The sequence below is a fragment of the Cnephaeus nilssonii genome (assembly GCF_951640355.1).
Source record: "Cnephaeus nilssonii genome assembly, chromosome: 7".
NCBI lineage: Eukaryota > Metazoa > Chordata > Mammalia > Chiroptera > Vespertilionidae > Cnephaeus > Cnephaeus nilssonii.
In genome coordinates this window covers 76,229,540-76,253,291 of record NC_137078.1, presented here as the reverse complement: position 1 = coordinate 76,253,291, position 23,752 = coordinate 76,229,540, and the positions used below count along the sequence as shown (strand labels likewise).

At 44.4% G+C, this 23,752-nt stretch overlaps 2 protein-coding genes and 1 pseudogene across 3 annotated transcripts in view; 1 reads left to right on the top strand and 2 right to left on the bottom strand.

Moving 5' to 3' along the window:
- The window catches only part of ZSWIM5 (zinc finger SWIM-type containing 5), a 106,232-nt gene extending 90,595 nt beyond the window's left edge, over positions 1-15,637 (top strand). The window contains exons 12-14 of the mRNA XM_079776940.1: positions 12,921-13,084; positions 13,544-13,625; positions 14,339-15,637. Coding sequence (XP_079633066.1) covers positions 12,921-13,084; positions 13,544-13,625; positions 14,339-15,201 — 1,109 coding nt within the window. The 3' untranslated portion in view covers positions 15,202-15,637. The remainder of the gene's footprint in view (positions 1-12,920; positions 13,085-13,543; positions 13,626-14,338) is intronic.
- On the bottom strand, positions 1,400-12,868 carry LOC307102704 (protein PIMREG-like; annotated as a pseudogene). Its single transcript has 3 exons — positions 12,849-12,868; positions 11,170-11,221; positions 1,400-2,445 (listed from the first exon to the last, which is right to left on the bottom strand). The product of its transcript is annotated as a protein PIMREG-like (transcript).
- A 2,399-nt stretch (positions 15,638-18,036) lies between the features above and the next one.
- Positions 18,037-21,380, bottom strand: UROD (uroporphyrinogen decarboxylase). The gene is made up of 10 exons (XM_079778442.1): positions 21,306-21,380; positions 20,570-20,682; positions 20,372-20,451; positions 20,233-20,295; positions 19,848-20,045; positions 19,566-19,727; positions 19,028-19,165; positions 18,766-18,866; positions 18,618-18,684; positions 18,037-18,281 (listed from the first exon to the last, which is right to left on the bottom strand). The coding sequence occupies exons 1-10, from the start codon at positions 21,323-21,325 to the stop codon at positions 18,120-18,122; spliced, it is 1,104 nt and encodes a 367-aa protein (XP_079634568.1). The 5' UTR covers positions 21,326-21,380; the 3' UTR covers positions 18,037-18,119.
- Positions 21,381-23,752: the final 2,372 nt, after the last annotated feature.

Genomic DNA, 23,752 nt, shown 5'->3' with positions numbered 1-23,752 from the left:
GTAAAAAATCAATAAAATATATTATATAAAAAAAAAACACACAAAAACAGGGATCATTGACAATGACCTATCAGTCTCCCAGGGCCATTGGAAGATTCAGTGAAATGATGGCTGAGATGGAGCTGCAAATCTCTTTACAGATATGAGAGTTTGTGATTTTTCCAAGGTCCTGTTAAAAGATAGGCAGCCAAAGTGACTCTCGCGTTTTTAAGCTCACATACTCCCTGTTAACTATGGAGGTTTCACCACAAAGAAAAATGAATATAAGCCCCTGGGCCCAGCCTGTATTTCAATGGTTGAACATTGACCAATGAACCAGGAGGTCACGGTTCAATTCCCAGTCAGGGCACATGCCTGGGTTGTGGGCTCGATCCCCAGTGTGGGGCATGCAGGACACAGCCATTCAGTGATTCTCTCTCATGATTGCTGTTACTCTCTCTCTCTCCCCCTCTCCCTTCCTCTCTAAAATCAATAAAAAATATTTTTTTAATGAAAATAAGCCTTTGGGAAGCTATAATAAAATACTAGCTACCATGGACTGTAAGTATTTTTCTGATATGAGGTAATACATGGAGTTTTCAAAGCATTTTTTATTTAAAATAACTTTATGTTGTATCTTCTTATTGTCCCCCAAAAATCCATGTTCATTTTAGAAAAGGTAAAAGATATAGATAGAGGTGACCAGGAATCGAACCCACAACCTTTTGATACATAGGATGACGCTCCAACCAACTGAGCCACCCACCCAAGGCTTAAAGATTATTGCTGAAAGTATTACAGATGTCCCCTTTTTCCTCCACCCTACCTCTGCCTCCCCTCAGACCCTCACCACACTATTGTCTGTGTCTAAGAGCTATACATATATGCATATAAATTCTGTGGTTAATCCCTCCCACCCTCCAGCCTTCCCTCTGAGATTTGTTAGTCTGTCAGAAAGAGTCTTTATTATGAAAAAGCAACGTTATGGATGGAAGTTAGGCCCTGATTTCTTTCTAATAAAATGACAAAGCAGATTTTTAAAATAATTTACAAAGGGCAGAAATTGCTGAGCAGTGCTACACCTCCCTGCCAGCTACTCCTCCCTGCCACCCACAGTGCCTGGTGCTGAGAACATCAATAGGTACCCATGGGCCCCAGGTCTCAGAGCCTGGATATCTCTCCCATTCCTTCTTTTGGAGCAGGCACAAGAGCTGTGCACCCAGGAGCCAGGTCTGCAAGGAGTCACCCCCTGGGCTGTGGCAGGCAGTCTCTGCTGGGCTCAGGAGAGCAGAGGCCACTGACCAGCCTCCACCTGGCCTTTGTTAGTCAGGTCCTTGTTCGCTAGCAGTGGCCCGTGGGCAGTGCCCACTCCTGGGGACTTCCTCTGGAACCCGAGGGGAGGCAGGGATCCCCCCTGTGGGGGCGTGGGTTTCAGGTATGGCTCACTTCCTGTAAGACAGAGCTCTCTTCTTGCCCCGCCAGTGTGCTCCACACAGGGGGAGTGAGGACACCAAAGCTTTCCCCCAGAAGAAGGAGCTGGAAGGTGGTGAGTCAGTGAGGTCAGCAGTTCAGGTCTGAGCTGGTAGGAAAACCTCACTCTTCCCACTCTGCTGGGCGTCAGCTCGTGGGTTCCTCCAGGAGACTTGGTTCTTTAATGTGACTCCAAATACCCACACGTGCTCATGTAGGAGGAGGAGAGGAGGAGGAAGAGGATGCTAGGGAAGATGCTTGGAAGGAAAGATGCTCAGGAGGAGGGCGTTACCTGAAGGGCACTGTCCTCAGTCTCAAAGGAGAAACAGTCATATCACCTCTCTCTTCAGCCGTAATGGCCTCCTCCAGCTCCTGGGACAGCTTCTGGAGGCGCTGGATTCCTGCCCCCACAGGCTCTAGGTCACTGTCAGATTCACTGGAGGAGCAAAGGGACTCCGTAAAGGAGGAGGGGGTCCAGAAGGCAGCCTCCCTCCTGGTCTCCGCAGTGGGTGGGCACGTGGGCCCATCTGGGTGGAGCTGAGTGCCGCTCCTGCTCCCAGGGGCCCGAAGTTGAGTGGGATGGGCCGGTTCCAGAAAGCCGGGTGCTCCTCTGGCTCAGGCAGCGAGCTGGGTGGAGCTACTACCCTGTGTCTTCCCCCTCCTGGCTTTGGGGTTTCCACCAGCCACTTGGTGCCACTTTGGCAGGACTCCTGGATTCTCTGGAACATGGCACCAAGGGCATTCTTAGCTGAGTGAGCGGCAGCCTGGAGGCCCTGCTGCTCTGGCTCCGGGGTTTCCAGGTGTTTCCAGGAGGGGCCCGCCCCTAGGTTGAAGCTGACTGCTCTCAGGGCAGCCTCCTTTGGAACTGTCTGCAGAGGGAGCACAGGGCTCCGCTGGAGGCCTCCAGACGGCCAGCTGCAGGTGCAGCACATTATTCTCCTCCAGCTTCTCCTGGTCCTGGAGAGATCTCCTGCGCATGGAGGTGCTCACGCTGAGCTACCTAGAGGCCGTCTGCCTGGCCAAAAGTCTGTTCTGTTCACCAGGACCCCAAAGCTCCCACGTCTACCAGATCTTAAAGATAATTTTTAATGAAAACCTTAGTCCCAAACATGTATAGAGTGCTGCTAAAACAGCTCTGTTCTGGCCTGTATTTTTTTATTTAAAAAATTAGCAATGATTGATGCACAAATGAGATTTTAAGAACTCTAAGCACAGGTTGAAAGTTAGAAAAAGTCAACATCGAAAGATGTTTCAAAGTTTACAACTTATTTTTAGTATATACACAAAAACACACGGATAATCAAAGAGATATTTTCTAACTGGCTCATTAATCTTTACCAATGACATGAGCTCATTGCACACAAGCTGGAATGGAAGAAAACTATAATTAAACTAGAGGCCCAGTGCACAAATTCATGCACCAGTGGAGGTCCCTCTGTCTGGCCTGCAGGATCGGGCCGAAAACAGCTCTCCAACACCCCCCAAAGGGTCCCAGATTATGAGAGGGTGCAGGCAAGGCCAAGGGACCCCACCGGTGCACGATCAGGGCCAGGGAGAGAGACGGGAGGTTGGCCAGCCAGGGAGGGACCACAGGAGGGCTCCAGGGCATGTCCGGCCTATCTTGCTTAGTCCCGATCAGCTAGACCTCAGCAGCAAACTAACCTACCGGTCGGAGCGTCTGTCCCCTGGTGGTCCATCATAGGGAGTGGTTGAGTGGCCTTAGCATAGCATTAGCATATTACGCTTTGATTAGTTGAATGGACGACCAGACACTTAGCATATTAGGCTTTTATTATATAGGATTATTCTTGGACCACTATTCCACACACTCTCCTTCTGAACTTGTGACCAAGAAATTTTACTCCCAATGAAGAAAAAATATATTATTTTTGTTGTTGTTAATACTCACATGAGGATATTTTTCCATTGATTTTTAGAGAGAGTGGAAGGAGGAAGGAGAGACAGAGAGAGAAACATCAATGTGAGTGAGGCAATCAATCAGTTGCCTCCTGCACATGCCCTGACATGGGGCCAGAATTGGGCCTATAATTCAGGTATGTGCCCTTGACTGGAATTGAATCTGGGACCCTTCAGATAGTCCAATGCTCTATCCACTGACCCAAACCGGCTAAGGCTAAATGTTTATTTTTTATTTTAATATTCTATACCTGCAACCGATATATATATATATATATATATATATATATATATATATATATATATATATATATATACATATATATATATAGTCTCATTACTTACATTGGAAGTTTATTGGATAAAAGTCTAAAAGTCAGCCTTGCTATTCAAAGTAATATAATCTGTGTACAAGTAGCATCAACTTCACCTGGAAGCTTGTTGGAAATGCAAATTCCCAGACCCAACTCCAGACCTACTGGATCAGACTCTCTGTGGGTATATCCCATGAATCTGTTTTAACAAATTCTTCAGATGATTTTTATGCTCACCATGGTTGTAGAAGCACTGAGAGCTAGTTTATATTTTTTAAAAACACAAACAAACTGAATATTATACGTTATATGCCTGTTGTACATTCTTTGCAGGGTAGAAAAATTGCTAAAATGGTATTAAGCCAAATAAGCAAGAGGCTAATAGTGATAAGATGTAACACAAATGCAAAAAAATCTCCACAGACAATATAGAAGAAATGTGAGAACAGTTCATTGACCCTGAATAACATTCATTTATCAGTGAAAAGGAGATTATGGCTACTTAATTGAAGAGACTGCTCATATAGAAATCCATACTAATGAGACACATTACCCTAGAAATACACCTTTTAAAAAAAATATTTTAAATGGATTTTTAGGAAGAGAGAGGGTGAGAGAGAAATATCGATGTGAAAACATAACATCAATCGGCTGCCTTCTGCATACCCCTTACTGGGGATCGAGCCCGCAACGTAGGCATGTGCCCTGACCAGGAATCCAACTGTGGCAACCTTCTGGTGCATGGGATGACATTCATACAACTGAGTCATATTGGCCAGGGAAGAACTACACCTTTTTACATATATATATATATATATATATATATTTTTTTTTTTACAGAGAGGAAGGGAGAGGGAGAGCTAGAAACATCGATGAGAGAGAAACATCAATCAGCTGCCTCCTGCACACCCCCCACTGGGGATGTACCCGCAACCAAGGTACATGCCCTTGACCAGAATCGAACCTGGGACCCTTGAATCCGCAGGCTAACGCTCTATCCACTGAGCGAAACTGGCCAGGGCAGAACTACACCTTTTAATGGCCATCTATTTGTAGTGTTGCTTCATCATTAAGAATTCCATTTCTGGCCCATCATTAAATATGCAGTTCTAATCTTTGATGATATTAATAGCAATGTTGATAAAGACTTCTGTCCAAAATCCTCAAGAAACTAGATATAATACATTTATTGCATGCACATATACAAATATTTAGTTTGATATGAGGTTTTATTAAATGTTTTCCTCAGAAATAGAGATAACAAGTATTTATGGTCTCTATCATACTATTTTATTTATCAGTTTACTTACTATCTATAATAATAAAAGAGTAATATGCTAATTAGACCAGACGGCCAAACAGCAGAACAACCGTCCGGAGCCAGGGCCACAGCGGCTGCGAGGGCCGAGCTCCTTGCATGAATTTCACGCTTTGGGCCTCTAGTTGTATTGATAAACTGCAAAACTAATTTTGCCCTTTATCCCACCTAGTGTGATTATTCATACATTCACTGTACAAATATTAATGTTTTTAATTATGGGATGCTGCAAATATTATATATATGTACAAATTATCTTTCTATAATTTTTAAAATTCTGAATTCCAAAATATATTCAAAATTGTACAGCTTTGAATAAGGAGTATGTATACCCATAAATGGAATACTATATGGCCATTTAAAAGAACAAGGAGGCCCTAGCTGGTTTTGCTCAGTGGTCCCGGGTTTGATTCCCACCAAGGGCACATGTCCAGGTTTTGGGCTCGATCCCCAGTAGGGGGCATGCAAGAGGCAGCCAATGATTCCCTCTCATCATTGGTGTTTCTATCTATCTCCCTCTCCCTTCCTCTCTGAAATCAATAAAAATATATTTCAAAAATAAAAATAAAAGAACAAGGAGCTCTTTATGTACTGATGAAATAAACATTAAGATATATTGATATGTAGGGGGAAAATAACATGAGAATCTGTGTAGACTATGCTCTTATTTGTGGGATGTTTTTAAAGAGAGGAAATAGATAATGTATTTCCTTATTATGCATAGATTATTCTAGAAGGTAAATAAAAAACTGATAATATCGGTTGTATATGGGGTTAGAAGTACATGAATGAGGAACAGGAGTGAGGGGAAGAAACAGTTTTTCATTATTTACTTTTGGTATCTTCAATATTGAATCATGTGAAATTTTCTAAAATTTTAAATTATAAATGCCAATAGAAACTTCTCAAATTGCAATACAAAGAGAAAAAAAGAATGGGGGTGGGAGGAACCAGACCAGAATATCTAAGAACTGACATCCAGCCATCAAACCCACGACCCTTCGGTGCATGGGGGCCAACTCTAACTACTGAACCACATCGGCCAGGGTAGGGTTTTTTAATTCTTAATTGAACTAATAGATAATGTCTTGTTTAAAAAAATAATAGCAATTCTAAGGCAAACACCACTTAATTATTTAATTCTTTATTTTTAAAGGAAGATAATTAATTTTAGAAGAATATAGTTCTTTTTAATATTTCATTTTTAAAATAAGTATAATTGATAGGAGAGAAGAGAAAATTGAATCATATAAAATGCTTAATTTAAGCCAGAGAAGGCAGAAAGGGGGGAAGGCAGTGGTTGAGCATTGACCTATGAACCAGGAGGTCATGGTTCAATTCCCGGTCAAGGCACGTGCTCGCGGTGTAGGCTCAGTCCCCAGTATGTTTGCCTGCTGATCAATGATTCTCTCTCGTCAGGACGCATGTGTCTATCTCTCTCTCTCCCTCTCCTTTCCTCTCTGAAAATCAATAAAAATGTAGTTTAAAAAGAAAGAAAAAAGTGTGGTACATACACACACACACACACACAAAAGAATATTATTCAGCCATTAAAAAAAAAGGAAATCCAGTCACTTGCGACAACATGGATGAACCTTAAGGACATTGTGCTAAATGAAATAAGTCAGACAGAAAAAGATAAGTATGTATGATTTCATTTAATATGTGGAAACTCATAGAAACAAAGTATATTGGTTGCTGGCAGGAGCTGAGGTATAGGGGAAATGAGGAGATGTCGGTCAGAGGGTACAAATTTTCAGTTATAAGATGATTAAGTTCTGGGGATCCAATGTACAACATGGTGACTATAGTTAACAATACTGTATTGTACACTTGAAATGTCCTAATAGATTAAATCTTAAATGTTCTCAACCACACACACAAAAATAAAGGTAACTGTGTGAAGTAATAGATGTGTTAACTAACCTTATTGTGGTAATCATTTGCAATCCATACATATTAAGTCACATTGTACACCTTATACTTACACAATGTTAAGTCTATTATGGAAATAAAATAAATCTACTAGTAAGTTTTCACCTTGGAAAACAAGAAAAAGAAGAGCAATATAAAACTAAAACTAGCAGGGAAAAAAAAAAGCAGAAATCAATGAAATTTAAAATAAGAAAAAAAATAAAGAAAACCAATGAAAGTAAAAGCTGCTTCTTTGAAAAGATCATTAAATTTGATAAACCTCTATCTAGCTTACCAAGAAAAGAAAGAAGAAATAAATGACTAATACCGTAAATGAAAGAGGGGCCATCATTACTGAGCCCATGGTCATTAAAAGGATAATAAAGGAAAATTATGAACAACTGTATGCTTATAGATTTGATATCTTAGATAATGAAATGGACAAATTCCTTGAAAAACACAACCTACTAAAACACACATGTAGAACTAAATAATCTGATTTGACCTATCTATGTTAAAGCAATAGATTCAATTATCTTTTGAACAGAAAGCACTTGGCCCAGATGAGTTCACTAGTGAGTTATCAAATATTTAAGGGAAAAAAATGATACCAATTCTCTACAATCCTGTCCAGAAAATAGAAGCAGAGAGAATACTTCAAGTCATCCAGTGAGGCCAGCATTACTGTAATACCAAAATCAGGTAAACATAACACAAGAAAGGAAAACTACAGACCAATATCACTCATGAAGATAAATGCAAAAATCTTCATCAAAATATTAGATAATTGGTCCAGGCTGGTGTAACTCTGTTGGGTGTCATCCAGTGCACCAAAAAGTTGCTGGTTCAATTCCTGGTCAGGGCACATGCCCAGGTTGTGGCTTGATCCCCAGTAGGAGGCGTGTAGGAGGCATCGAATTGGTGTTCCACTCTCACATCTATGTTTCTCTCTCCTCCTTTCCTCTCTCTTTAAAAATCAATAAAAACACTTTGAATTTAAAAATATGTATTAGCTAATTGGATCCAACAAAATATAAAAATATTTATATACCATGACCAAGGGATTTATTTCAGGTATGGAATGCTGGTTCAGGCACTTGAAAATAAATGTAGTTCATCACATCCACAGGCTAAAGAGGAATGAGCATATTAATTTATATTGGTAGATGCAAGAAAATAATTTGACCAAATCCAATACCTATTCATGTTTAAAAAAAACAACTCTCAGCAAACTAGAACTAGATCAGACTGACTCAGCTTTACAAAGAACATCTACATGCCCTTGCTGGTCAGCCCACAGACCAAAGGGTTGCAGGTTTGATTCTCAGTCAAGGGCACATACCTTGCTTGCAGGTTCGATCCCTGGCCCTAGTCTGGGCGTGAGCTGACCAATCGATGAATCTCTCATGTCAATATTTCTCTCCCTCTCCCTCTCCCTCTCCCTCTCTCTCTCCCTCTCCCTCTCCCTCTCCCTCTCCCTCTCCCTCTCCCTCTCCCTCTCTTCTCCCTTGTACTCTCTCTCAAAAAATCAATGGAAAATATATCCTCTGGTGAGGATTAAAAAAGAAAGAACATCTACAATGAATCTGTAGCTACCATCATACTTAATGGAGAAAAACTAGGTGCTTTCCCCTGAAAATCATGTATGAGACAAGAATGTCCCTTCTTACCAAACCCATTCACCATCATACTGGATCTAATGCAATAAGACAAGAAAGGAAATAAAAGGTATACAGATTAGAAAGGAAGAAATAAAACTGTCTTTGCTTGTAAATGACATGATTGTCTATGTAGAAAACCTCAAAGATTCAACAGTAAACTGGAACTAAGAAGTGATTATACCAAGGATACAAGGTTAAGATACAAAAGTCTGTTGCTTTCCTATATGCCAGCAATGAACAACTGTGGCTCAATGGTTGAGCATTGACCTGTGATCCAGGAGGTCATGGTTTGATTCCTGGTCAGGGCACAGGCCCGGGTTGTAGACTTGGTCCCTAGTAAGGGGCGTGCAGGAGACAGCCGATCAATGGTGCTCTCTCATCATTTATGTTTCTATCTCTCTCTCCCTTTCCCTTTGTCTCTGAAATCAATTTTATATATATATATATTTTTTTTTTTCATTTAAAAAATGCTTGCCCTAACCGGTTTGGCTCAGTGAATAGAGCGTTGGCCTGCGGACTCAAGGGTCCCAGGTTTGATTCTGGTCAAGGGCATGTACCTTGGTTGCGAGCACATCCCCAGTAGGGGGTGTGCAGGAGACAGCTGATTGATGTTTCTCTCTCATCGATGTTTCTAACTCTTTATCCCTCTCCCTTCCTCTCTGTAAAAAATCAATAAAATATATATATTTCTAAATGCTTTAAAAACAAAAAAATACACAAGCCCTGGCCTGTGGGCTCAGTTGGTTGAGTGTCATCCCATGCATCGAAAGGTCGCTGGTTTGATTCCCAGTCAGGGCACATACCCAGATCAATCCCCGGTTGAGAGGCAACCATCAATGTGTGTCTCTCTCTCTCTCTCTCTCTCTCTCTCTCTCTCTCTCTCTCTCCCTTTCTCCTTCTAAAATCAATAACATTTTTAAAAACCACACAATACCATTTACATTAGCACCCCCAAAAAAGTACTTAAGAATAAATCTAACAAAATATATATGTACAATATCTATATGAGGAAAACTATAAAACTTTGATGAAAGAAATCAAAGAAGATCTAATAGGTATTTCATTCCATGGAGAGGAAGACTCAATATTATTTTTATGTCAGTTCTTCCCAACTTAATCTATAGATTCAATACAGTCTCAACCAAAATCCCAGCAAGTTATTTTGTGTATGTTGATAAACTATTTCTGAAGTTTATGTGGAAAAGCATAAGACCTAGAATAGCCAACACAGTGTTAAGGAAGAACAAAGTTGGAGAACTAACACTACCCAACTTTAAGACTTAACTGTAAAGCTATAGTAATCAAGACAGTGTGATATTGGCAAAATATCAGACAAATAGGTAAGTGGGACGGAATAGAGAGCTCAGAAATAGACCCACACAAATATAGTCAACTGACTTTTGACAAAGGAATAAAGAATAGTCTTTTCAACAATTGGTACTGGAAAAACTGGGCATCTATATGCAAAAAAAAAAAAAAGAATACAGACATTGACCTTACACCTTCCATAAAAATTAACTCAGAATGGATCAGAGACATAAAATAAAATGCAAAACTATAAAACTTACAGAAGATAACATAGAAAATCTAGGTGACTGCCAAAGCTGGTTTGGCTCAGTGGATAGAGCGTCGGCCTGCGGACTGAGGGGTCCCAGGTTCGATTCCGGTCAAGGGCATGTACCTTGGTTGTGGGCACATCCCCAGTGGGGGGTGTGCAGGAGGCAGCTGATCGATGTTTCTCCCTCATCGATGTTTCTAACTCTCTATCCCTCTCCCTTTCTCTCTGTGGAAAAATCAATGAAATATATTTTTTTTTAAAAAATCTAGGTGACCTTGAGTTTGACAATAACTTTTTAGATACAGTAATACCAAAAACACAATCCATGAAAGAAAAGTATTTGATAAGTAGGCTTCATTAAAATGAAAAACTTCTGCTCAGTGAAAAACACTGTTAAGAAATTAAAAAGAGCCCTGGCCGGTTTGGCTCAGTGGATAGAGCGTCGGCCTGTGGACTAAAGGGTCCCAGGTTCAATTCCAGATTGAACGTGCCCAGATTGCGGGCTCAATCCCCCCACCCCCGTAGGGGACGTGCAGGAGGCAGCCAAACAATGATTCTCTCTCATCATTGATGTTGATATCTCTATCTCTCTCCCTTCCTCTCTGAAATTAATAAAAAAAAGAGAAAGAAACTGAAAAGATAAGCCACAGACTGGGAGAAAATATTGTAAAACACTATCTGATAAAAGACTTGTATCACAAATATACAATTAACACTTGTATACTTAAAACTTAACAATAAGAAAACAAACAACTGCATCTTAAAATTGGCCAAAGACTTAAACAGATGCCTCACCAAAGAAGATAAAGAAGTGGCAAACAAGAATATGAAAAGATGCTCAGCATATGTCATTACGGAAAAGAAATGAAACAAAAGTGAAATACTACTACATACCTATTAGAAAGACTAATCAAAACCCAGACAACACCAAACATCAGTGAGGATGTGGAACAACAGGAACTCTCATTGGGAATGCAAAATTGAAGCCAGTTTGGAAGATGGTTTGTCAGATGTTTACAAAGCTGAACATAGTCTTACCATATGATCCAGCAATTGTGCTCTGAAGTATTTACCAAAACGACTTGAAAATCTATGTCCACACAAAAACTTGCACACTAATGTTTACAGCAGTTTTATTTGTAATTGCCAAAGACTAGAAGCAACCAAGGTGTCCTTCAAAAAGTGAATGGATAAACAGATACATCCATACAATGGAATATTATCTATATATATAAAAGGCTAATATGCAAAGTGTCCCCTCGGGAGTTTGACCGGGAGACTGGGAGTTCGATTGTTCACTATGACATGTGCTGACAACCAGGGGGCGGCACAGAATGAAGGAAGGCCCCAGCTGGCAGCCAGAAGGCTCCGATCAGCCCTGATGCCGGCCACGCCTAGGGACCCTTCCCATGCTTGAATTCGTGCACCGGGCCTCTAGTTTACCAATAAAAGAAAATGATTTATCAAGCCACAAAAAGGTGTGGAAGGAAGCCAGTCTGAAAATGTTACATACTATAATTCCAAGTACATGGCATTGTACTTGGCAAAACTTTAGAGATGGTAAAAAGATCAGTAGTCACAGGAAGACTGAGGAGAAATGAATAGGTAGGTGTAGCATAGGAGATTTTTAGAGCAACGAATCTATTCTGTATGATACAGTAATGGAGGATCCATGAAACTGCATTTGTCAAAAACCGTAGACCTGTACAACCACAATGGACCCTAATGTAAACTATGGACTTTAGTTAATAATGTAAGAATATTGGTTCATCCAATGTACCACACTAATGTAAAATGTTAATAATAGGGGAAACTGCAAGTGGGGAAATGGGGCACTAATATATGGTAACTATACTATATGCTCAATTTTATTAATTTTAAAAATTGTTTTTAGAGCTGACAGAAGCAAAAAGGTAATCTCTCCCATAATCCTGACACCCAAAGATAACTACCACTAAGACAGTCGTATAAATATTCTATTCATTTTCTATTCATATGTATGTACACACATACACTATACACACACTGCTACTTATCTTTTTTTTTATAAAAGTTGAATAGAATATTACCTATTCGCAAATTGTTTCTAATTCCCACAACAATCCTAAAAGGTTATTGTTTTCATTTTATAGATGAAGTAACTGAGCTGGTAAATGGCTGAACTAGGTTCAGTTTCCAATGTATTTTATTCCAAAGCCTATATATTTTTACCACTATACCTCTTTGTAAAACATAACACCTACTTTTTGTTCCATCTTTATTTAACACTTTACCCCTTTATAAGATATACCAATCTTTCATACACCATACTGCCTTCATGCAGTGAATTTCACTTCTGATGGTGTACATGCCCTTCCTGTGGCGTATTCCTTAACTCTGTGCCCTAGTACTGAGTAGGAAGTGGTAGCCCAGCTTCTTTTTGCTCCAGGGAGGCAAACAATGGGACTGGCATTCATTTTTGGCAATAATATTGCTGTCTTCTGTATAAGCAGTTCTCAAAATTCAGGTGTTTATGAAAATTATTTCTGAGACCTAAAGAGCCTGAGGAAAAGGAGGGCGAGGGGTAGAGGCAGATAAAAGGGTAAAGAGAAGTGAATACATGTGGGTGCCTTGGGAAGAAAGCAGCCTCCAGCGTTGGGTTCAGTGGAGACAGAGCTTGATTGTCCAGAAGGGGTGGTACCATTCAGTGAATTGATAGCAGCCAGTTCAACCAGTACCTGTTGTGATCAGTGGCCATTCGGGGAAACTAAAGAAAACCCTATCCCTGCTCCTTCTCTCGGTACCTATAGGAGACACTCTGAGGCTCCGAACAATCCTGGAAGCAATACAGAAGCACATCCATTCTTCCTCCCTCATCTTCAAACTGGCCCAAGATGCATTCAAGATTGCTACTCCCACAGACAGTAGTACTGACAGCACCCTACTCAACGTGGCCCTGGAGCTGGGCTTACAGGTATGGAGGAGTGGGCCTTCCCAGCTTTAGTCTTCTGGCCCAGGGACAATTAACAGAAGATAAGATCTTAGGGGAACTGGGCCTAGGCCAAATCTGGTTCTTTCTGTGTCCCCTGAACACAACTAATAGCCTAGGCACAAGGTAAGAACTCTGTCAATCGGGCTCCATTTTGAAGTTAAGTCCAGAAGCAACATAGCTTTAGGCTCCCCGGGGTCCAGGTCTTCTTCCCACCCACTCACATTCCTCCAAGTCAAGCCAAGTGTGGTAAATAAGCACTTTATTTGTTAGAGGTCATCTGTGAAGCCTTTATCTGTTTGGGGCTGAAATTAAACCTATCTGTATTTATCAAGGGAACAATGACTGTTTAAAGCACTAATAAATACTTGTTGGTGAGGAAATGGCAAATAGGGAGAGAAATTTCATATACTTAACTCACTGGAAATGTCTCTTTTTGCCCAGGTGATGAGAATGACCTTATCAACCCTTAACTGGAGGCGCCGGGAGATGGTGCGGTGGTTGGTGACCTGTGCTACAGAAGTGGGTGAGTCTTCCACCTCCCTCTACCCCCAGGGTAAAGGAGTTCCTGGGCTCTACTCTTGGGACAGGACAACAAATCATTAGAGCTCTCGTATTTCTATTACTGATGACCTAAGAAAGGATGGGGCCACTGGTAGAAGTTGGCCTCTGCTCAGCCAGCGGCAGCTGCCCAGGTTCTGCCTCTCTGCTTGGACTATATCCTGATGTCAGCAGCATTTTGTCCCTCTGATCAGAGACATCTGAGAGAATGAATTGTCAAAGGCCAGTACTCAAGTGCACCCTTGCGAGATAGTTGACCCAGTGGTTTGGTCCCAGTTCCTATCCATACTTCTGAGAAATCCCAAACAACTTGGAAGCTTAGGACCCCATCTAGAGCCCAAAGCCCCAGTATAAGACTCTACCCTGAGAAGCCCCACTTCAGCTAGAACCCCCAGGCAGATCTGGGGCTCTGCTGCTCCATCCTTGTGATGGGTTAAGAGCACCTGCTGAGACCTTCAGTCCTCTGACCAGGGGAAGGAAGGACTGGAAAGAGACCCTAAACAGGGTCTGGCCATCCGGGATGCTCCCCTTGCCCTGGTTTGCCTCAGATCATCTCAAGGCTGCTGAGGAGAAGGGAAAACTCATCTCTGCAGGCAAGTTCTGACCCCAAATGGTAATCTGGGCAGACGTGGATCGGGACCCGGATGGCCACAGCTGAGCTCAGGCTCTTCCTGACAGGTGTGCGGGCCCTGGTGAGCATCTTGCAGAGCTGGTACACACTCTTCACCCCCACCGAGGCTACTAGCATTGTGGCTGCCACAGCCGTATCTCACACCACTATCCTGCGCCTCAGCCTTGACTATCCACAGCGGGAGGAGCTGGCTAGCTGTGCTCGCACACTGGCCCTGCAGTGTGCTATGAAGGATCCACAGAGCTGTGCCCTATCGGCCCTTACACTCTGTGAGAAAGACCACATCGCCTTTGAGGCAGCCTACCAGATCGCCATTGATGCTGCCGCTGGTGGCATGACCCATTCACAGCTGTTCACCATCGCCCGCTACATGGAGCTCCGTGGCTACCCGCTACGTGCCTTCAAGCTGGCCTCACTGGCCATGAGCCATCTCAACTTAGCCTACAACCAGGACACCCATCCGGCCATCAATGATGTGCTCTGGGCATGTGCCCTCAGCCACTCTCTGGGCAAGAATGAGCTGGCGGCCCTCATTCCCCTGGTGGTGAAGAGCGTGCACTGTGCCACGGTGCTCTCAGACATCCTACGGCGCTGCACGGTGACTGCACCTGGCCTGGCTGGCATCCCAGGTCGCCGCAGCTCTGGAAAGCTCATGTCCACTGACAAAGCTCCTCTGCGCCAGCTGCTGGATGCCACCATCAATGCCTATATCAATACCACACACTCACGCCTGACACACATCAGCCCTCGTCACTATGGAGAGTTTATTGAGTTTCTGAGCAAGGCTCGGGAGACCTTCCTGCTGCCGCAGGATGGCCACCTGCAGTTTGCCCAATTCATCGACAACCTCAAACAAATCTACAAAGGCAAGAAGAAGCTGATGCTGCTGGTGCGAGAGCGCTTTGGCTGAGAAAGCAGACAGCCCACTGCTGGGGCAGCCTGGGCTCCCAGGTTCCATCAGGTCAGGCCAAGGACACTGAAACACTTGTCCACCCTGAGAGGACCCTAAGCACCTGTGGCTGAACCAAAGGACCACAGGGCTAAGCATGGGGAGAGTCCAACTCTAGCCTGAACCTGCCTTGGCAAGGTTCTCAGTGTAGCCCACTGTTCCTGGAGGAGCTGGCCCTGCAGATTGATCAGAAACTCTACAACATGCCACCTCACGCCCCTATATCCTGCGTGTGTCCTGGGCATTGGCCCTCTCTCCCTTGGCAAACACAGAACACTGTTCCATCTCAGGGATTGCTTAACCAGAGAAACAGAAGCATGTATGGTACTGTAAATATTATAGTATATGTGTTGCCAATTACATTGTAAAGTTGTAACTATTTATAATTCTGGTTCTAATTTCATGGGTACTTGAAGTAGCTGTGGGTGGGAAGATAGAGTTGTTTTCTGAGGAGACTCACACCATTTCTCAGGTTTCTGTTGCAGAGTATATACTGTTGGCAGTGGAAGAGTGCAAGTGGCAGGGAGAAAAATGGCCAGATAGAATAAATCCCAAGTCTAGTCTATGCAGAAACTGCAGCCTACAGAAGGGGTAGCTGTAGCCGCATGGTGAGTAAGGGGCTGGGCCAGGACTGAACTTAGACTTCGCTACATGAAGCCATGAGGACACTGAAGCTCATGCTCCTGCTCACACAGCCTCTAGGAGCCTGCTGAGCTCCTGAGAAACAAGATCAGGGAGCAGGTGGAAGTCTGGGAGGCCACTGAGTTCATACTGTTCATCTACTCTGGTCACCGTTGTGTTAGTGTCTGGTTTCATCTCTCATTATGTGTGTGTGTGTGTGTGTGTGTGTGTGTGTGTGTGTGTGTATGTGTGTGTGTGTATCTGTATGGCTAAGTACATGTGTCTGTATGCATAGATATATCTGTGCATGCCTGTATGTGCACATGTGTGTATCTGTGTGAATACATGTCTGTGTGCTGGACTATGGGTTTCTGTGTGAGGGTATACACATTTGTGAACATGTAGGAATACTTATCTGTGTGTGTGTTCATGTTGATACATGCTTAGTGTGTATCTGGGCACACATGAGTTCATGTGTATAAACATGTTTGTGTGTATGCTTGCTCTCCATTGATGCATCTTTACATGTGTAATTGTGTATATTTCAACATGTAGGTATGTATGTGAATTTATATTTGAGCATCTGCATGAATGTGGCTCTTCTTTTTTTGCCAGATCTATCTTCCCAATTCCTCTCTCTCACCAGCTAAACATGTTCCCCATCTCTGTGCCTCCTTTATTCTCTCACCAAACAAGCTTCTACTCACTCGTCTATCTTAAGAGTGGCTTCTTCAGCTCCAGTTCTCTTCTCACCCTGTACTTGCTTTCTTCCTCTGCCTCTCTACCTCAAGCTTCCTCTGCCTGCTTTGGTCAGTCCCATTGGTGACTGATTTGGAGGCTGGGGCTGGGATGCATTTGGCCTTTCCCTTTCTGACTAGTTTGTAGTCCTAGTGGGCAACTCCTGTGTTAGCCCTGGCTGACCTCCACAATGTATGACATTCCTGCTACCTGCCTGCCCCTATGCTCAGCCTAGAATTAGGAGGTAGCAAGGGCATTCAGAAGAGTCATTTGGATGCCAGTGTCTTGGTGTTTACTGTTTTGTTTTAGTTCCTGAGTAAGGGATGGGGTGTGATAGGAAGGGTGGTATAGCTAGAGTGTGAACTAAGGACCTGTCTGCTCTATTTTCCTTTCTTTGACAAACTGTTTGTTTCACCTTCTTTTCCCCCCTCCACACTAACCAGTAAGTTGTATTTGCTATTTGTGGCTAATGAAGTCTTACTGTTCAGCCATGGGCCCTACAACCTCTCAGCCCAACAGGTTGGTTTAAAAAAAAAAAAAAAAAAGCCACTCCCATTTCTGTATCACGATTGCATTTTTTAGCAAGTATGTGAACTCAGTGCTTTTCTATAAATAAATCATGGATCACAGAAAAGATTTTTGTAAAATCAGAAATAGTGTTTTTTCAATAAATGGGGCTCTTCTCTCTCTTCTGCATTGCCCTGGCTGGGACAGGGAGCTGGTTGGGCCTATAGCACAGTGGATTTCTAGTAGTATAAGGAGATGTGGAGGACAAATGAATTGCCTGCCACACCAGACCCTACTCGAGAGCTCACAAATAGCTTAGAACCTTGTCCCAGGAACTAGGTACCATCATAATGGGCAGAAACACCAAGATCCTGAGAAAATTGGAGGGTATGCTCAGAAAAGAATGCAGAGCAACCCTGAGCAACACAGAGACTTTTGTCTTCAGAGGCCCTCACCTCAGTGATGCAAGTCTAACTCTAACCCTAAGCAACCTAGCTCTAAGTCTTTATGTCCTCCCATCTTTTCGTATCAAAGCTGAAGGCTTCTCAGCTTTTCCCTGCTTAACTAGGCGCCACCTTCCTTAATAGGCCTCTCTGAAGTATTTCAGCCATTACTGTGCCCCTCTCTGATCTATACTCCCCTCTCTCCCCAGACACAACTTGACCTCATAAGCGGTGGGGACCCTATTTCTCTGCAAGTATCATAGCTCCAGCTGTTAGGAAACTCTACCCAAACCCATGTAGCTCTGGGGCTTGGAGATCTGAGGTCAAGATGGTGGGGAGAGACCTAACATTAAGTCCTACAGTACACACCCTGATATCTGAGTTCCCATGACTTTGGGAGAGGATGTAGACAGAGGCCCCGGGGAAGGAGCAGAAGCTAAGAAGGAACTGAAGATAAGGGCACAGATCTTTCACAAACAAAACCACATGTTAGACTCCAACTCTGGAACTTTTATTCTCCTGGAAACAATCTTCTGTGTTGGTAGTACTTGAGGGGAAAAACGGTTATGCTCAGTTCTGTCGAAGCACACGTGAGTATTTGTGCACGGCATCCACAAAGGCCCCCACATGTTCTGGGTCCATGTCAGGGTAGAGTCCATGGCCCAGGTTGGCAATGTAGCGCTGTGGCCCAAAGTCATCCAGCATCTGCTGCACCAGCCGCCCGATCTCCTCCTGGGGGACCAACAGGGCATTAGCTACAGGGAGGGTCAGCAAGCCTCTGTCCTCCCTACACATAATAGTGACACACATATATGTAGGCGATTCTACTCAGTTATTCATTTAGTCATTAATTCAAAAAAATTTATTGGATGCCTACGATGGGCCAGGCACTAAGAAAACACAAATAAACACAAAAATGAAAAGAAATTCCTGCCTTCCTGGAGTTCACATGGTGTGTATGGGGTAGAGGGGAGAGACAGACAAAAATACAAGAATACAACCATATCTACAGCCATGGGAATGCACAGAGACAAACTCACAGACATACACAAGGACTCTGGTTGTTACCTCAGGTGCATACAGGGCACAGGGGTCCAGATTGCCCTGCAGGGTCACGTTCTTCCCCACACGTTCCCTGGAAGCAGAGTTGGTGCTATGTTCTGGTGACTACACATATGGCAGCTGCACCCCCTATACCTCACCCTCCATTACTTACCGGGCTTTCTGTGGGGCCACTGTCCAGTCAAGCCCAACCACCTCGTAGCCAGCCTGAGACAGTTCCTCCAGAGCAAAATGTCCATCCTTAGCAAAGACAATCTGGGGGAACAAAAGGGCAGATTTCTGAGCCTACAGAGGGCCTTGCTTTGCCCACTAACCTACCTCAGCTATACCTCGACTGCCCTCCAGTGGTCACTTCATTCCATGCAGGACTTATTCTGAAAGTCCCAGTCCCACCTTTACTCAATTCCCATTCTTACCATGGGCACTGGTGCCAGGCCTGCCTCCTGCAGCATGGCCTTTACTCGCTTGGCCACTTCACGGATGTAGGGCAGCGCAAACTTATTGAAGAGCTGTGGGCCAAGATGCCCTGCGTGGGACTCAAAGAGCTGCAATGCCTACAGTTAGGTGGTGGTGAAGATAAATACTTAACACTCAAAAAGGAAATATTTCAGGCCCCACACACAGAATCAAACTCAATTTTCCCCAAGTGACTTCAACCCCCGATACTGCCTAAGCCTAAAAACCCAGTTCCAGTCAAAAAGTTTTGTCTTTTCCTCCAGATCTCAGTGCTAGCTTTGGTCTTTGAACACGTGAAACATTAAGCCCCCCCCCCCCGCCCCACCCCGCCCCTGCCAGAGTTGGATGGACTTAGCTGCTCCAGCCAGATCACTGCAAGCTAAGCTTCTTTCATGCCTGGCATTAAGACACCTACCCTCTCTCAGGTACAGGGAATTGTGTTGCTTCTGGTCCTTATGGACTAAACCTCAGCCTATTTGTCTCTCCCTCAGGACTCACCTGGGCACCAGCAACCACTTGTCCCACCAAATATGGTACCAAAGCATCAGTGAGGATGCGAAGCAGCTGGTGACTGGCCTTCGGTCTCTGGTAAAGCCAGCGCTTGGCCTGAGCCATGGTGCTTGAGCTGCCACCCTCAATCATGTATGTCATCAGAGTCCACTGCAAAAGGATCCAAAGAGAATGCACAGGTGTAGAAGTCTGACACACCCTTCCCTTGCCTATGCCAGACCTGCCAGAGTGATTTCCCCAGGCCCAAGTACCTGCCCAGTTCCACATTACCGGGGCACCAGCAAAGCCAATCAGTGGCACACGTCCAGCCAGCCGTTGTCGAGTGAGGGTGATGGCCTGGAACACATAGGCCAGCTCAGAGACCACTGCTGCTGGATCCCGGAGGCGCTCTAAATCCCGCTCTTCTCTTAATGGTTCTGGGAAACTGGGACCTTTGCCAGGCACCATGGTCACCTCCATGCCCAGGGCCTGGAAGGGGAGAAAACATCGTGTTTCCAACCTGTAACTCCAGGAGGAAAGGCTCTGTTCAGCTCATGCCAGGAACGAGGAAAAGGAGAATAAAGCTCAGCCAGACTCCACCTCTTCCAGCCCAACTTTTCCCCACTGTCCCGTGAGGATAAGTGTCCATATTCCAGAATCAGGTTTGAGCATGTACCTGAGGTACAACAAGGATGTCGGAGAAGATGATGGCAGCATCCAGAGGGAAGCGACGCAGTGGCTATAGGGAACAGAAGACAGGTTGCTAAGTGGTGAGCTGAGGGCATAAATCCCTCCCTCTTTTGTGGGCCCCTCACCTGCAGAGTCAGTTCACAGCAGGCCTCTGGGGATCGACAGGTGCTGAAAAAGTCCTGGGCAGCCCGAGTTTCCCTAAACTCTGTAGACAGGAGAGGGGAGGCAGGGCTCAGCCTTGAGGAACCTCAAGAGCCCTCCCCTGCACCTCAAAAGCTTTTTGCTCTCCAGAGTTTTTCCCAAATTCAAGCCCTGCCCCTGACCTGGTAAGTAGCGGCCTGCCTGCCGCATGCACCAGACGGGAGTGTAGTCTGTGTCTTCCCCCCAGGCTGCTCGCAGAAACGTGTCATTCTTCAGCTCCGGAAAGCCCTGGGGTCTGGAGTGAGGGGCGGGAAGGGGAGTAGGTGTCAGTAAGCTAGGCTGAAGGTTGGGGAAGGCTCCGGTCCTTAAGGCGGATTCAATCCAGCACCGTTATCTGCTTTCCCCAGACCGTCTCCCAAGCCGTGGCTCCCGGCCCATTCTGCCTCCTCTCTGCCTATCAGGTGGAGCACAGGACTACAAGGGCCCGCGCTGGGGCCTCCGCCCTACCCACCGGCCCAGCTTCCCCAAGCTCAAAGCCACTGGAAAGACTGGGGGAAGGGGGAACAGAAAGGATAGTTTGAGGGTCTCTGGACCAGAAAATCACAGGAACAGGGGAGTATAAGTGGGCTGGTTCCGCATCTGGGAGCTAGTCAAGACGGGATCAGAGTTGACGGTCCGGAAATAGGGATCCTCGTTGAAGATTAGAAAGTCCTGGGCGCATCCCCTATGAAGGTGTGGGGGACGCAGTCCAGCGGACCCTGGGATGATCTTCGGAATCCAAGGTTGGAGGGTTTTCGGGATTCCAGGCTCTGGGGCTCGGGGTGGGGACTCTCCAGGGGAAGGGGGCATACGGACAGATTCCTCAGCTAGAAGTTAGAAGCCTCGCTGGCCACACCGAGCGCGGTGCAGAGAACTCACCCCAACCCGTTCGCCTCCATGATAAGATGTCAGTAACTGCGAGCCAGTCCCACTTTAACCTGAGTCTGAGCCGGCCCCGCCCCAGGCCCCGCCCCTTCCTGGACTGAGCCAAGGCGGTGGCCATGTTGGTAGTCACATGATCAGATGCTAGCTGTGGGTAGGGCCCCTTACCTCACTTCACCGTAAAGTCTAGTGTAGCGACGCAGCAACAAATACCCCACCCCCACCCCCAGAGTCTAAACTACACCTTCCCTTTGGCTTGAGGAACTTCCCTCCTCTGAAAGCCTAGGAATCCTGAAGACTCAACCTAAGTCTCACTTTCACTCCCACTGTCCATGATCTTAACAGTCTTACAGTGGATTATGGAACCAAGCTGTACAGGAAACGTAAATCATTATTTATATAACTAAGAGTCTATAACAGGTGCGAAAGTTACAGTGGTGAACAAGATACCCCCTTCCTTTAAGGAGCTATACAGACTGATGGGGAAAAAGAGGAATCAGCACTCACAATGTGTTTTTTCAATATGCTTTTATTGATTTTTAGAGAGAGGAAGGGAGACATCAATGTGAAACATCAATAGTGAACATCGATTAGTTGCCTCCCATACACATCCCAACTGGGATTGAACCCACAAGCTGGGTACGTGCCCTGACATGGTTACCAGCAAACTTTCGGTGCATGGGACTACACTCAACCAACTGAGGAGCCACGTCGGCCAGGACACAGTAATGAATTTTTTAAGAAGAAAAAGCTAGAAGCAACTAGCAAGGGCTCCTCGCTTAATTGGGGAAAGCAGTGGGGGTGTTCCAAGCAAAGGGAACAGCATGTGTAAAGTGAAGAGGCAAAAGAGCAAATGGCTGTTATTAAAAAAACCAAGAGATCAATCTGTGTAATTCAAGAGGTTGGAGATGTCTAGAGTTCAGGTCATGCAGGCCCTTGTGCGGTGCATTTGTTCACTTTATTCTGTAGTAGTGAGATAGCATACAAATAGCTTGAAGAGAAGGAAAGAGAAGCACCATGTTCCCAATTTTCTAGGGAGTTGGAAAACTGACAAAATTACACGGGGTTATTTATTATTTATTTCTTGATAACCTCAATTATTTGGAAAATATATCAAAACAAAGTTTCTGCCCTGGCCAATGTGGCTTAGCTGGTTGGGTCCCATGCACCAAAAGGTTACCAATTTGATTCCCGGGGGTGGGGGGGACATGCAGGAGACAGCCAATCAATGTTGTGTTCTCACATGGATGTTTTGCCCTCTCCCTTCTTCTCTCTCTAAAAATAAATTATTTTAAAAGCCTATTAAAAATAAAAAGTTTCCACCTAACGGTCCATCAATAGTTAACCAGATAAACAAAATGTTGTATATGCATACAATATTATTCAGCCATAAAAAGAATTTAAGTTCTGCCCTAGTGAGTTTGGCTCAGTGGATAGAGCGTTGGCCTGCAGACCAAAGGGTCCCGGGTTCGATTCCGATCAAGGCTCCTCCCTGGCCTGGGCCCTGGTCGGGGCTCCTGCAGGAGGCAACCAATCACTGTGTTTCTCTCATGTTGATGTTTCTCTCTGTATTTCCCCTCTCTCTTCCATTCTCCAAGAGAAAGAAAGAAAGAAAGAAAGAAAGAAAGAAAGAAAGAAAGAAAGAAAGAAAGAAAGAAAGAAAGAAGAAAGAAAGAAAAGAAAGGAAATAATTTAAGTTCTGATACATGCTACAACATTGTTGTAACATGCTTTTGGTGAAGACAGATACAAAAGAACACATATTATATGATTCCACTCTCATGAAATATCTAGAACAGGCAAATTCAGAGGCAAGTAGATTAGAGTTTACCAAGGGCAGGGGAAAGGAGGCAATGAAGAATTAATTGCTAAAGGGCACAAAGTTTCTGTTTGGGGTGATGAAAAAGTTGTTGTTTTTTAATTTATCATATATTCCTCCCTTTTAGAGAGGAAGGGAGAGGGAGAGGATGATAGAGACATCAATGATGAGAGAAAAGGGAGGCAGCCGCACACTGGGATCCAGCCCACAACCTTGGCATATGCCCGGACCCGGAATCCAACCCTGACCTCTCTTCCTCGTTCATAGGTCAACGTTCAACCACTGAGCCACGCTGGCCCGGTCACAATTTTTAAAAATTAATGTATCAAGAACCATCGATTTATAGTTCAAATGGGTGGATTGAATGGTATGTGGATTATATGTCAAGAAAACTTTTTTTTAATATATATTTTTTATTGATTTCAGAGAGGAAGGGAGAGAGAGAGAAACATCAATGATGAGAATCATTGATTGGCTGCCTCCTGCACGCCCCCTACTGGAGGGGATCCAGCCGCAACCCAGACATGTGCCCTTGGTCGGAATCGAACCTGGGACCCTTTAGTCTGCAGGCCCACCAGGGCAAGAAAACTGTTTTTTTAATGGGGGGAGGGGGCAGTTTCCTTTC